This window comes from Prenolepis imparis, unplaced genomic scaffold (genome assembly GCF_030444845.1).
Source record: "Prenolepis imparis isolate NDT839.2.m4 unplaced genomic scaffold, iyPreImpa1.0 SCAF_47, whole genome shotgun sequence".
NCBI classification, from domain to species: Eukaryota; Metazoa; Arthropoda; class Insecta; order Hymenoptera; family Formicidae; genus Prenolepis; species Prenolepis imparis.
In genome coordinates, this window is record NW_028141205.1 from 202,711 (window position 1) to 218,817 (window position 16,107).

Below are 16,107 nucleotides of genomic sequence, written 5' to 3' on the forward strand. Positions count from 1 at the left end.
TAGAAAAAACGAAATAAACAGCTAGTGTTACTTTCATAGTTATAGCAATCGAGCAATATTGCATGAATGATTTTCTACAAATTCAACGATTTCTATTTTAAAATTGAAACATATTTTTAAAATACTAATTTTTTTAAATCTTTGTTTGTATAATTAAGTATCTAAAAAATCCGTTTTCATATTGACAAGAAAATATCGATGATTACCAACTTAATTAAAAACGACTTTTTTGTGAGATAATTTTTGTCTGAAATTATAATTAATTATTTAGCAATACGAAGTTTTGCATCAAAATAAATTATCTTAGGAGCAGCGGCATATTCAGGATTTTATTTCGGGAAACTGCAACTTTGTAGACGAGCAATTACATAAAAATAAAAATTTATATTTAACAATGAATTTCAACTTATTGGATAATGTATGAAATAAGTACATTATTTTACATTTTTTCTATCTTTTTACTGAATTTTTATTCTACTGTAATGTGAGAAGAATTAAAAATTTTGTTTTAATGATACGGAATCAGTAATGCAAAATTCAACTTTTTACAAGTAAAGTAAAATCCATGTGGCTTTCATATGAGAAACACAATTTAATTACCTTTTTACGCAGTACAAAAGTTTTATAGTAAAAACACATCTATTTAAACATCGTATTCATATTTTGAAACACAATACTTTTTTAAAAAAGATTTTTTTTTTCTTCAACATAAAACATTTTTTTCACAATTCTATTAATGTACATAAATAGAGATGTTTATACAATGAATTTTTAGAAATTGTGCACTTGTACATAATTATTTAATTTCTTAAAAAAAAATAATAGCTTTTTTTTAATTTAATCAGTATCATTTAGTTCTTAAAGCCTTAAACAATTTTAATTTTGAAATTTAATGTGTGAAATTTAATTTGTAGTTAAATTAGTAACTCACACAATTTGATTTATTTTTTTATTTTATATTATCTTGATTTTTTCCTATTTTCTATAATTATCTTATTAAAACGCGCATAGTAAATAATATACCTAATTATAAATAAAAAATAATTTCAAGGTGTGAATTTTATTTTTCATTATCTTCTTGTATTTTACCTTCCTCTTTAGAAAAAATAAAAGAAAATCACTAATGGTAATTAATATACATATACATATTTTATTCATTTATACATTCTTATTTTACTTTATTTATCTTTCTCCATGATTAAAAAATTGTAATGTGAAAAAGGAGTTAATATTATTGCACAATGTCATAGATATATTTAAGGAGTTGTAGAAAAATTTTTTAGAAAATACGAAATAAACATATATGTAAAATTATATATTTTGGCATGTTGAAATTATAATTACATTAAAGTTCGTTATTAAAATTTTCGTTATTTTACAAGAAAAATAAACACCATTAATATATAATATTATAAAGATATTAATAATAAAATACTAATTATTGTAAACATTAATATAAAATAGTATTGCTAATATTAATATTAACTATTACGTTGACTGTACTAAGTAAATATTAATAATAAATCAAATATTAATAACAAAATGTAAGATGTGATTGCCAGTCGAATTTTAAAAACAAGGTTAAGAGTATTTTATTGACCAACACTGGCTAAAGCAATAATTCTTTTATTACGACGTTTCGACCCTAAATTGGGTCCTCTTCAGGCTACAAAAATTGATCACAATACAGAGTCGTTAATACATTTAGATAACACTTTTGATTTATAGTAGTAATATTGTAATTAGTAATACCTATTCTTTAATGTAACGTGGTAAACCCTATACGCACATGATGTTATGTTAAAATGTGAGTTAAAATTGACAGAATCATAGTCAGTATCAAACTGAGATATGGTGTTTATTTTTGACGTGTATAACTAACAGTAAGTCAGAGACATTGTTTTGAGAGCATTAAAAGTCAAATAATTAAAATAGAAATAAACACAATTACAATAATAAAGCTAAAGGACTCTATAAACCCATAATAGGATATGTATCGAAAGAATTATAAGTAATATTAAAATTGAATAATTAAAGGTAATTTGAATTAAAAATATAATTAAAAAATGCGTTGGATGGGACTAAAATAATTTGAGAATAGTGTCATAAATTGAATTTAAATTTTCCGTGTCCCTTTGCGAATTTATAGAATTCTTTTGCTTTTTAATAAAAATCATTTCGCTTATTTCTCTCTTTTTCAAGTTAGCTTCATTATGTAGGATCGATACATTAGACCAATCGAAATCATGATTAAGCGACGATCTATGTTTACTAATCACCGAATAATTACTTTCATGTTTTTTGATGTTAGAGTTATGTTCTCATTAAAGAATAGGTATTACTAATTACAATATTACTACTATAAATCAAAAGTGTTATCTAAATGTATTAACGACTCTGTATTGTGATCAATTTTTGTAGCCTGAAGAGGACCCAATTTAGGGTCGAAACGTCGTAATAAAAGAATTATTGCTTTAGCCAGTGTTGGTCAATAAAATACTCTTAACCTTGTTTTTAAAATTCGACTGGCAATCACATCTTACATTTTGTTATTTACACACCTGGACCTAATAATGGTGTTGATTGAAATAAGAAGTTTTTTCGATGAAATCTCGAGAAAATATGGAAAGGAACATACTATCTGTTTAAAAAATTGGATGAACACGAACAGGAAGATCATGGAATCAGAACAACAACTTAAATTCCTACTAAAATGTCGCAGTTATGATGTTCTTCCGGCGCATATCAGCAATTTACGGTTTAATCTCACGTTTCATAGTAACTGGGTCTCTAGATTAAATCATAATCTGATGGAAAAGAACAAGAAAACTTTATTAAATTTTGAAATAAAAGATCTACATCTTAACATTAGATTTTTAAAAAATAAACGATATAATATCGAATGTGAATTGTCATCCTTGTTATCTGATTCTTTTCTTGATGAATTTTACTCTTATAACTATGAAGGTTTATCTCAGCTAATGAATACTCAGAAAAACAGACTTGTCGATAAATTCAATAATATTTTAGACAAACATATAGTTAAGGATAATTTTCTGGAAAACATTGACAAATCTAAATGGCTTATAAATCTGAGCGATAAAACTCTTCCCAATTCTGTTCAAAATATACTGTGCTTGGGTGAAAAATTTAGTCTTAATCTTAATTGTCAGAATCCTAAAGATCGTGCCTTCGTAGCTATAGAACATATAAAAAATTTTGAAACGAATAATAACAAGATATCTGATGAATCTAAGGAAACTATAAAAAATGGATTTGTAAACTCTATTAAAAAATTTTTGCATAGCAAAAAACATCCAAAATATATTGATAACGTAATTCGCTTTCAATACCAACAATGTGATAGATTCCTTAAAAATAACAAAGACTTATTTGTCACAAAGGCCGACAAGGGTCAGATCACGGTCGTTTTGAACAGAATTGATTATATAAATAATATGACATCTTTACTTGCGGACACTAGTACTTATAAGAAGCTTGATAAAGATCCTTTAAAAAAATTGACTAATAACTTAAACTCTTTAATGCGATCATGGCGACAAAACGATATAATTGATGAAATGACCTTCAAGCGTTTGGCTTGCAGTAATGGGAATCTTCCTAGAATATATGGCCTACCAAAGGTGCATAAAAAAGACTTTCCATTGCGACTTATTGTATCCTCTATTGGCAGTCCTACGTACAATCTAGCGGTATACTTGAGGGACATTATATCTCGGTCTGTTAAGAGGCCTGTTTCACATGTAAGGGATAGCTGGTCGTTTGGAAGAGGCATTAAGAGCGCTAATATTAAAGATAATGAATGCATGATATCCTTGGATGTTAAGTCTTTATACACAAATGTTCCTAAATCCTTGGTTGTTTCGGCAATCAAAGATAGATGGAAAGATATCTCTCAAAATATGATCATTAACCTGAATCAATTTTTGTACGCGTTGGAATTTGTTATTGACTCCACGAGTTTTTCCTTTGAAAATGGTTATTACGAACAAATTTTCGGAATGCCTATGGGGTCCCCTCTTTCTCCGATTCTATCAGACCTGGTTATGGATGATTTGGAGTCATACTGCCGGAATGCACTATCTTTTTCACTGTCGGTTTATTGCAGATATGTTGATGATATCTTCGCTATTGTTCCGAGAAATCAGATAGACAATATTTTATCGCAATTTAATGGCTATCATCCTAGACTACAATTTACTTGCGAGATAGAATCAAATGATTGTATTAATTTTCTGGACACATCCATTATAAGGCAAAATCAGAAATTAACAACTAATTGGTAACGGAAATCTACATTTTCGGGAAGATATATTAACTTTTATTCTAACCATCCTCATAAATACAAAATCAGTACTATTCTTAGCCTCACTGATAGGGCTATTATTCTTTTGGACAGGAAGTTTCATTCACAGAATATTTCGTTGGTCAAACGGATTCTTTCCAATAATTGCTATCCAATTACTTTAATTAACTCAATCATTAATAGAAGACTTAAGTTTTTACAATCTAAGTCATATGATAATTATCCATCCGGGGGAAAAAAATCTTTTGACACATCTAATGTAATCATTTTTCCATATGTCAAGGGATTAAGTGAAGATATACAGCGATTATTGGGAAAGTGTGGCCTTGAAGTCGTATATACTGTTCCTAACAGACTAGACAAATTAATTAAGAAAGGGAAAGACCAACTTCATCCCTATAAGAGAACTAATGTCGTATATGGGATCTCTTGTAAGAATTGCACTTCCTGTTATATTGGGCAGACCAAACGTCATTTGGAAACGCGCATAAAAGAACATAACTCTAACATCAAAAAACATGAAAGTAATTATTCGGTGATTAGTAAACATAGATCGTCGCTTAATCATGATTTCGATTGGTCTAATGTATCGATCCTACATAATGAAGCTAACTTGAAAAAGAGAGAAATAAGCGAAATGATTTTTATTAAAAAGCAAAAGAATTCTATAAATTCGCAAAGGGACACGGAAAATTTAAATTCAATTTATGACACTATTCTCAAATTATTTTAGTCCCATCCAACGCATTTTTTAATTATATTTTTAATTCAAATTACCTTTAATTATTCAATTTTAATATTACTTATAATTCTTTCGATACATATCCTATTATGGGTTTATAGAGTCCTTTAGCTTTATTATTGTAATTGTGTTTATTTCTATTTTAATTATTTGACTTTTAATGCTCTCAAAACAATGTCTCTGACTTACTGTTAGTTATACACGTCAAAAATAAACACCATATCTCAGTTTGATACTGACTATGATTCTGTCAATTTTAACTCACATTTTAACATAACATCATGTGCGTATAGGGTTTACCACGTTACATTAAAGAATAGGTATTACTAATTACAATATTACTACTATAAATCAAAAGTGTTATCTAAATGTATTAACGACTCTGTATTGTGATCAATTTTTGTAGCCTGAAGAGGACCCAATTTAGGGTCGAAACGTCGTAATAAAAGAATTATTGCTTTAGCCAGTGTTGGTCAATAAAATACTCTTAATCAAATATTAATGTTTATATCCTATATGTATATTAAATTTTCTATCTTATATTTATATTATTTAATTTCATATCTTATATTTATATTATATTATTTAACATATCTTTATATTAATATTTAATAGAGTATTATAAGTATAATTAATATACATAATATCATATACACATACATATACATATATATGTATAATAAGCATTACGTAAATATTATTAATTTTTATATAAACAATAAAACTGAATAATATATAAAAACTAATTTAACATTAAATACATTTAAACACATTTACAATATAATACAATATAATTAGAAATAATCAAGAAAATAATTGAAATCAAGTGCTCACGTAAGAAACAGGTAATTTATAAATAAATAATAAATATATAAAACATTAAAATATGTAAAAAATTATTTTAAATATTTATGATATAATATTGGACATTTAATAAAAATGAGTGTTTTACTGTATTTATATTATATACGTATTGAGCTTCTCGATTTTCTGATTCGAACAAACGGTGAAAAAATTGCATCTGATCGTCCATTTCATGAGAACGTGTTATTAACATGTAGTGAATACTATATTTTAAATATGGGGGTCTTATATTTTTTCCCGCAAATTCACGTATCTAAAATTAATATTATTTTAATTTTGATTGTTTTATCAATCAAAATTTTGTAATTAATTATCACTAAAAACGAGTTTATTAAATAATTAGCATAAATTATATTGATATACAACATATCTCCGAAAAAAACAGAAAAATACGTATATCATTTACAATATATGATATGTAATACATTGTGATAAAAAATAAGTAATTATAACGAAAATTTCATAATAAAAAAGGTATAAAATTTACCTCGCCAAATAATTGTTTACCAGTATACGCATTATTAATAAGCATATTTAATACCACTTCTATACTGATTTGACTATAAAAAAATTATATATATAGATATATATTTAATTCATATACATATACATATATATGTCATATATGTATGTACATATTTTCATCAGACATAAATCGAAAGATATATCATTCTCAAAAGTTCATAGCATTGTGTTCTCCAGAACATTTGTTTACATTAAAATATATTTATAAGATGTTTTTAAATACCGGAAAAATAAAATTTTTATGATTATAAAGAAAATGATAATAAAAACGTTTAATGTTGAAATATAAACATTGTTAAAAGTGTCAGTGATAATAAACGCATTCATGGAAAAAGAAGTTGAATAAAGATAGAGCCACTTTTACTTAAAGAAATTAACTGAGTAATCTGAAACTAATACGTAAACCAAATTATTAGAATATAAATTATAATTATTAGACGAATTATTAGACTAAGCTAATCCAACAAAAGAGTCAGGCTTTCCATGACTTATTTGCTAAGAGAAACAGATATATGTAAATTTTTATTAACCTTTATTAACCCACTCTCGCGTCCTTCTTTATTTCCTGTTTGACATACAAAATATTTTTGATATGAAGAATTTTGATCAGATATATAAAAACAAATTTTTAAAAAATGTGATTTGTATAGAATTTAGTACATTACACATTTTATAGTAATTTCACCTATCTCTAAATGCTATTTATAACTAAAATCAAAAGTAGTTATCTATTTGAACACTGGTATAACTACTTGTTTTTTTTTATTTTTCAGTGTTAGTAAACAAAATATATGTTAAAGTTTAAAATTTTTTTTATGCAAATATGTATACAGACGTATAATACAGACATATTTTCAAATATCTCAAATAGATGTGCAAAAATTTGTTTCGCTTTAATATACACATGTTCAAATAATTAATTAATTGTGCCAACTAAATAATATTTATATTGGATGCAATTCTGCGTCACTTCTTAGATCTATAATATTGTTCAGACAAAGTTTAAAATTTGGTCTGGCATTTGCTACACCCCAGCAACGCTGCATCAACTGATATAATGAGGATGGACAATCGAGAGGCATCTGCAACTTGCCTCCCTCGCGTACGTAACTTATCACTTCGAGATTAGATTTTGTTGTAGAGTAAGGTTGCTCACCCAATGATGTAATCTCCCACATTAGTACTCCGAATGACCAAACATCGCTCTGAGAAGTAAATATTCCGTTCGCTAGGGATTCCGGTGCCATCCAGCGAACAGGAAGCAGACCTTCACCTTCCTAAAATAAAATTTTAGCAAAGATAAATATCTTATTCTAATTATCCATTTTTGCAATAAGTATTTTTAAGCAAGAAACTAATATTTTGCATTATACATTTTGTTTACTAATTTTTTGCATTATACATTATATACATATATATTGGAGAAATATATACAAAAATATATGCATAGTCTTCATTTTTCTTAAATTCTATATATACATATATATATATTTTATTAAAGATATATATAATATTATAAAAAGCTATTACAATAGAAAAACACTTTCAAAAAGTTTCATCTTTTTTTATTAATTATATCTACCTTGCGGTAATAGTCATTTCTGTAAATATCTCTAGCAAGTCCGAAATCACCGATTTTGACAATACGATTCTCACGATCTCTCGCAGACACTAAACAATTTCGGCACGCGAGATCTCTATGCACAAAGCGCAGCTCTTCTAAATAGCAACAGCCTCGCGCAACATCTTCGCACATAGCGAGCAAGTCTTGTAGACGCAAAGCGTGTAAATCAGAAGGTTGTAATATTCGACACTCTCTCAAATATTTTAGCAGATCAGTTTCCATTAATTCCAACACGAGTAATGGAGAATCCTCGTCTAAGCAGACAGCTAGTAATCTTAACACATGTTCGTGTCTAAAGTGACTCATAAGCTTAGCTTCTTGCAAGAATTTCTTTTTTTCTTCGACAGAAGCACACTTTTCTAACATTTTTATGGCAACGGATGTCTCTGATCCCGGTTCTTCTAAATCCTTGACATTCCCTTGGTACACCTGCGAAATATTGAAAATTAATGTAACTTTTATTAAATAAGAAAAGATAATTTAATTTTATATAACATTATACATATATATTTTAATTTATTTTCAATAATTCAACGATAAAAAATAAAGTGCATATGTATGTCTCATGAAAATTAGTGTATTACTATTTCTTTTAAAAAGTTGATTTATATATCCGAAAAAATTGTATTCTCATCTTAAGTATATGCCACTTATCTTTATAATATCTTCCAATAAAATAAGCGCTAAAAAGATCCTCTTAATTTAGGAGAGAAAATCTCTAAAGAGATATTCTTTACATGCAAGAATATATACTTGATGAGATGTCTTTTTATCCGTGTATTATTAAAATTATTAATCGATATAACAAAAAACAGTCTTACAAATGGACATTTGTTACTTATTACATGTATATTTAAATGTTACACATATAATTGAATATATGTTTTATGTGTTTGACATAGTTAAATACACATTTTTGCTTATTATGTTATTATTTTTAATATTAATTGTAAACTTATAAATTTATTATAAATTTACATAATTTTATTTTATTAATTTTTATTTTAAATTTATTATTAATTTATTATATTTATTTATTGCGGCGCTGAAGTTGCAAAAGAAATTGAAAATATATTCTCAATTTAAAAAATGGAAATATTCTTATCTATTAAGAGGACTTATTAATGCATTTCAAGAAAACAATTTTTTCGGTGTAAGATTGACTAAGAAATGTGTATTTCTCATTTCTACATCTAAACATTAATGACTTAAAATATGACGTTACGAAAAATTTACCAATCCGAATGCGCCGCTGCCAAGGAGTTTCGTTAGTGTGATTTGCTCACGTCTGATTTTAGTCAGCATAAATTTATTTGGATTATAATGCAACGCAGGACTGTATAACGCATTATGCTGAACGTTTCCGATAAGTACCTCATGTAGAATCCTAGTCAAAACTTGCTCGTTATCTTCCTTGCGTTGTCGGTATACTGTTATATAAAGTTATAATATATTTAAATAATATTATGCATTGCAAATTTTAAATTTTGCTCTTTAAACAAATAAATTAATATGTAAGATGTGATTTGCCAGTCGAATTTTTAAAACAAGGTTAATAATATTTATTGACCAACACTGGCTAAGACTAATTCTTATATTATAAGACTTTATTTTGGGAACAATCTCAATTCGAGATTTATTTCCCGAATCCCCCCTAACCCCCTTAAAGAATTATAGGCGAGAAAAATATAGATCCGAAAGTCGCTGAATCGGGAACCCGAGACCTTTCGCTTGCCGGGCGACTGCTCTCACCAACTGATTGTTGATTGGAATTGTTTATCAAGGCAGAGAAAAGTATAGAATCGAAGGGTCTGAATAGCTCAGTTGGTGAGAGCAGTCGCCCGGCAAGCGAAAGGTCTCGGGTTCGTTTCCCGATTCAGCGACTTTCGGATCTATATTTTTCTCGCCTATAATTCTGAAAGGGGGTTAGGGGGGATTCGGGAAATAAATCTCGAATTGAGATTATTCTCAAAATAAAGTCTTATAATATAAGAATTAGTCTTAGCCAGTGTTGGTCAATAAATATTCTTAACCTTGTTTTAAATAAGTTAATGTTTTTTGAAAAATCTCTCCACTTATTACATTAATCATAATTTGTAATTTAAAAAATGTGTATCAAATATACTTACAACAATAAATAAAGTAGGAGATGCAGATTACAATAACGATAGCAGCAAGGCTTAACATCAATGTTAGATTATATTGCGTAGCTCGAATTATCGAATCGTCACCTTTGTTACATAAAAATATAGTATTAATTTTTTTGTTTTATTTGAATATTTCTACTTATAATTTTATCATTAAAAATATTTTATTCTTAAAATTATGTAATTCATTTATATGTATGTAAAATAAACAGATCATATTAAAATATCTACATATTATCATATTTGCTTACCAAGTGTTTCAAAAATAAATCTTTCATCAGATGGCCATGTAAAGTTCTCGTATTCAGGATATGTCAGTATTAAACGAAACTTGTATAAAGTTGCCGGTAGCAAGCTTTTTATATAATACGTTACTGTCTTATTATTCGTCTCAAAATTATCTGCGATTTGCCACTTTTGCATCATATCATTTTTGTATTCCAGTACGTAATGGATCGTCAAATTAACGCTAGGCATCCACGAAATATTCATATTGTTTATGTTAACTCCGCTCAAAGTTATATTGTTCGGTTCCGAGTACGTGTACACGGTTTTGGTCAAACTGTCATTATAGAGATTGGTGAAGTTGGCTGGATACACACGTACATATACAAAGTATTTCTGTTCTGGCAGCAACGATTGGATTATAGTAAAAAATTTGTTGTCTACTTTATTATTAATAGATGGCTTTTCTATCGGTTGCGTGCTGTTCACCGAGTTAATTGTTTCCCAATATACTCTATAAGTTACTGTCGCACAATTCAGTTTCGTGGGTAGCATCCAATAAACTGCCGCTATAGTCGGCGTCAGAACCTGAACGTTCACATTTTCTGGTGCATTGAGTTTGCTTTCGTTAGTTCTTAGTATGACTTCCGATCGGAATTGCAGGTCCATCGATAATTGATCAGAGTAAAAATTGCTCACAGCTAGCTTCAGCTTGTATTTTGTAAACGGTGTTAAATTCTGAATTTCATAATGCCGCTCGTATGTCTGCATATAGAATTCATCGAACTTGTTATTAAGGTTATTATACAAACAGCTTACGTAGATGATATATTTAATAGTAGGTATGTTGTTTTTGCATTTGTGCTTGCGATTTGGTTTTGTAAAGTTCAAAACAATACTGTACGCTGTTATTTTTACTATTGTAATATTATAATTCTTTTCATCAGGCGTAAGGCATTCCGTCCGAGGATATGGTTGTAAGGAGGATGATTTACCAAACGATATTAGAGGATTAAAGTAATCCGTGCTGTTTATTATGTGCACGTGTTTAGATGCGTTTTTTTCACTGTCGACAAGTGCATACTTCTTTTTTAAAATATAAAGATAAAAATCTGATGTATTTGCATAAGGTCCACTTAAATAAATGTTTGTTTTATCATTAATAAAATGTGACACAAAGTTTGCGCCCATTTCAGCAGTTGAAATCGAATTGCATTTATTTGTTTTAATGTTCTCCACAATTAATTCAAGGTTTTTTCTCCAGAATATTAGCGGCTCCTCTGTATTTGTGATGTCAAGCTTAATTTGATAAAAAGTTTTAAAAAATGGTGTTTTGTATGGACTACAGGTCATATCGGTTCTTAAAAAAGATTGCACATTTCTTCCGTCAAGATCCGATTTCATTATTACATACTGTATATATGACTCTGCATCTAACCCTTCTATCCAATATAAAAATCTGGAAAATATATATATTATTATATATGTGTATTATAAAACATAATTTTAAACGTGAAGTTAAAAAAATAATAAGCTTAAGTTCTTACAATTTTATGATAAATAATGATTTTATGATTCTTTATATCTTTATTACAAAATCATATTATATTATTGCAAAATTAGAAAATAATATAAATTCTTAAGTGAAAGACACAAAAGTGTTTATTTTTTCAAGTGAATAAAAGTTAACGTACCCCACAGACGGTTGTAAAGTAAAATAAAAATAATTTTCTCTGCTCAAAATTTTATCATATTTGATTGTGCCATTTTGCCACATTGTTAAGTCCAGCTTTATAATGGATTTCCCTGAGACGTCATATTCCATCCAATATAGATTTCTTCCTATCCAATCGATGCACAGAGTGTGTGTATTTTTTTTTAAACTAGTTATTTTCGTAATATTATTTTTATTCATATCCCCTATCATTAACTCTCGTAGTATATAATCATGCTCATCCAATTGGATCCAATAAATTTTATGTTCTGCTACAGAATAAACCACTTCTATTGCATTAACATTGCTATTAAGGGTAAAGAGATTGACGTATGTTCTTGAATCCAGATCCCATATTGCAATAGTATTATTCACTGCAATCAATAATTGAGGTATCGGATTTTCGTGCGTCGTTGATACGTTCATTAAATCTGTATAAGGACCAGCACCAGCTTTAGTATGCGCTCGTACTCGATAATAGTACGTTGTATTAGGCTTTAGATTATATTCTGTGCACTCCATTGTAGTTAAAATAGTTTTGTCGTCAAAGATTTGAATCTTTTTTAGGTTCTCGATGAACCAACATTGCACTGTATATCCTTGTATCACTTTGTTTTCAAGTGTAGGTTGATTCCACCTGTTAGATAAAATTTAGCCTTTTCATATTTAATAAATTTTTAACAGTATCAATATTTTTATATTTCTATGTTAAATTTTAGAGAAAAAAGGATATAGACTAAAAACTTAGATTCTTCACCTGAATGTCACAGAAATGTTGATTTTTTCATTTAGAAATCCATTGAACTCTACGAATGTTCTTGGCTCGCTCGGAATTTTTCCTAGAGATTTTAAGATGGTACATATTTATATGTATGTTGAAGTTGATTATCTCGGTAAATTAAAAAAAAAAAATAATAATTTAACGTGCAACGAAAATAAAGAAAGAAGAAAAAAAATTAATGATATAAAACAAACAAGAAAAATAATGAAATTGATAGTGTTATCTAAATTTTGCTTTATTTTACATACAGAGTCTACATTGTTTCTCTCTTTTCGACAGAATGCATTTTATATTATCCTTGTTATTAGAAAATGGTTTAATATTTTTTTTTTTATAATTTTTACTCTCTCTTGAATTTACATTTTGCTTACAACTTGTAAATTTTTTGTAAATTTTTTATTAACGTTTTATATATTCATTGCATCTTACCAATAGATTCTGGGTTCATGGACATATTTGCAAATGTAACTTCATCTACTTCATTGACTTCACTTCTTATAGTCACGCTTTCAGAATAATTCTGATCCGGCTGGAGATTTTGTAAAATGAGATAATTGTTGTTTTCGGGCATTGGAATATCCTTAATAAAATATAACATATAAAAAAAATAAGTTAGACAGCTAGGCCAGAAATTCCACGGTATCATTAATGATAAATAAAATAGTATATATAAAAATATATATAAATAAGATTACCATAAAAAATAACATCGTATGTCAAAATAAATAAAATAAGCATAAAATTTGTTGTTTTGTAATAATTTTAGCTTGATATTTTATAATTCCATTTCTCATTTATAATGCGTTAAATATTATGTAATTTTATTTCTAAAATATTTATTCTTATTATTTTTCATTATATTTTCTTGCGAAATATCAAACATGATTCTTGTATTAAAAAGAAACTCACGCAGAATAGGCAGAATAAGGATTATTTAATAAGAATTCATAATTGTTTCTTTTTTAATAAATGTTATATGAAAATGTTACTCTCTTCGATTCTTGAAGCGATTTTGCTGATAGTTAAAGTTCATGATTTAGTTTTTTTGCGATTGTTAGTTAACTTTTTAAAATAAGTGAGTTTATTTTGTAATAATCCGTATGTTTTAATTAAAATTTCGATATAATAACGTTTGTATTTCAAGAATAAAAATGTTTAAAATATTTTCATTTATGTGCATGTGTGTGATTATAGAAATTATATTAATTTTTGTACTTAAAATCTTGTCGAAATTCTTTTTGATTATGGTTTTACCTTTTAACCCAAACAAATTCTGGAAAACCTGATACCAAAAACTTTCGATTGACTTTACCACGATATATAAGAATATATATGGCTATATAAATATGGCTATATAAATATATATACTATGAATATTATATACATACATCAATAAATTTAAACACGGGTAGCTGGTTATTGCTGTTACGTATATTGTCCATTTAACTATTGGCCCTATAAAGTTAACTGATACAATTTGAATTTTATTATACCAATATAGTCGACATTTCTTTATATGTATATAGGACAAATGCAACTATCCTTGATACATCAAAATGACGCTGTCACTTTGAATTAATTTAGTTAAATAAGAATTAATTTACAAGTCTTATTATATCATTAAATAATTATAATTATTTAATAAGGTAAATTAGTTTTTATTACAAATTGATGAAAAATCACATGAAACTCAATTCAAGTGTCATATATATATATATATATATATATATATATATATATATATGTTTATATGTGTGTGTATGTATGAATGTATGTATCAAAATAGTGAAAAATTAACAGAACATCTCATTAATATTAATAATTATTATTCTTAAAAATAGGAATAGAAACACAAACATAATACAGTCAAATTTTAATATTTCGTCATAATTAAGTTTAACTATATTATACATCCATTTAAAAACAAAATAAAATTTTCAAGCTTTATTTATCCTTTCTCATTGCATTATACTTTTTAGTTTTATGTATAGTTTTATTTTATTATACATTTTGTAGTAATATATTATATTACACATGAGTTTGAGTTACTCAAATAAACTGCACAATTACTTGTAATAACATTTAATTGTTTTTTAATAGGGCAAAAAAAATTTCTTACCTGCGTAAAAAGATTGTCCGGGACGGTATGATTCTTTGTCAAAATCGCGATAGCTGCTTTCACCAGCATTAAACATTTCAATAAAACGCATAATCTCATCTTAAAGATAATAATTACTTCCTTCGGTGAATGTTGGCGCTCAATTTTTAGTCACCAGTATTGATTTTCTTTTTATTCTATGGATGATTCAGATTTGATCTAATCGACTCGATACTTTATTATGAATCGATGAATTCTTTAGAATCTAGTTTGCGAACCGCGTTACTGTCTTCCAATATTACATTTTAATATATCTTTTTATAATCAATCACAATATATATATCTTAGATCATATGAAGGAATTTTTAGTAAATAGTAATTTTTATAATTTTTCGATGGGAACCAATAACAGCACGAAGCAACACGTATTCACTTGATTGTATCGAAGATAATAATATATTTTTGTTGTAATTTCTTTTAATATTTCGTAAAAAGATAATCAATAAAAAGATAATGGAACAATTTATAAGCAATCCAAAAATTATAGAATTTTATATTTTCTATCACTTTCACCGCTATTCAAGCATAAAAATATTATCCACATTGAGATATTTGTCATTTCTTGTTTCACTAAAAATATAAAAAATTATGATTACTTTTTCTATGCATATTGTATACTGTATACTATGCATGTTTTTAGAATCCACTATTTGTGCATATTGATGTGTGATGTTTATATGACAGTATATTATTTGAATCAAATAACGCGCAACATTGTCTTTTCTCGTGGCAATCGCAATCATAACTGACTCCGCAGACTAGACCGATCTGATCATGCTTTATTTGCTGCCCTCTGTTTATGATTCATTTCTCTCTGCTTGATCGATGATACTCACAATCAGTGTTTCTTCCAACAGTTACTTATTCCAACAGTTTTCACGAATAATTATATTCTATATATATATATATATATATATATATATATATATCCTATATGAGGCTCATTTTTATAGTAGGGTCCGGTTTAAAATAAAAAAAAGATCTTAACATATAAAAATAA

At 27.0% G+C, this 16,107-nt stretch overlaps 2 protein-coding genes across 2 annotated transcripts; one reads left to right on the plus strand and one right to left on the minus strand.

The window, feature by feature from the left end:
* Positions 1-2,573: 2,573 nt before the first annotated feature.
* LOC145947141 (uncharacterized) lies at positions 2,574-4,307 on the plus strand. Its single transcript, XM_083056920.1, has one exon. The coding sequence runs from the start codon at positions 2,574-2,576 to the stop codon at positions 4,305-4,307; it is 1,734 nt and encodes a 577-aa protein (XP_082913046.1).
* Positions 4,308-7,402: 3,095 nt separating this feature from the next.
* On the minus strand, positions 7,403-15,832 carry LOC145947133 (proto-oncogene tyrosine-protein kinase ROS-like). The gene is made up of 9 exons (XM_083056907.1): positions 15,069-15,832; positions 13,379-13,529; positions 12,926-13,007; positions 12,149-12,805; positions 10,481-11,913; positions 10,212-10,313; positions 9,319-9,512; positions 8,041-8,511; positions 7,403-7,735 (listed from the first exon to the last, which is right to left on the minus strand). The coding sequence occupies exons 1-9, from the start codon at positions 15,165-15,167 to the stop codon at positions 7,403-7,405; spliced, it is 3,522 nt and encodes a 1,173-aa protein (XP_082913033.1). The 5' UTR covers positions 15,168-15,832.
* Positions 15,833-16,107: the final 275 nt, after the last annotated feature.

Bases quoted from the DNA above. Each gene is read 5' to 3' on its own strand.
- LOC145947141 (XM_083056920.1), top strand. From the start codon at position 2,574: ATGGTGTTGATTGAAATAAGAAGTTTTTTCGATGAAATCTCGAGAAAA.
- LOC145947133 (XM_083056907.1), bottom strand. From the start codon at position 15,167: ATGAGATTATGCGTTTTATTGAAATGTTTAATGCTGGTGAAAGCAGCT. The intron at 9,513-10,211 runs GTAAGTATATTT...TTTATATAACAG, and splicing joins CTCCTACTTTATTTATTGTT to TATACCGACAACGCAAGGAA. The intron at 7,736-8,040 runs GTAGATATAATT...ATTTTATTTTAG, and splicing joins GAAATGACTATTACCGCAAG to GAAGGTGAAGGTCTGCTTCC.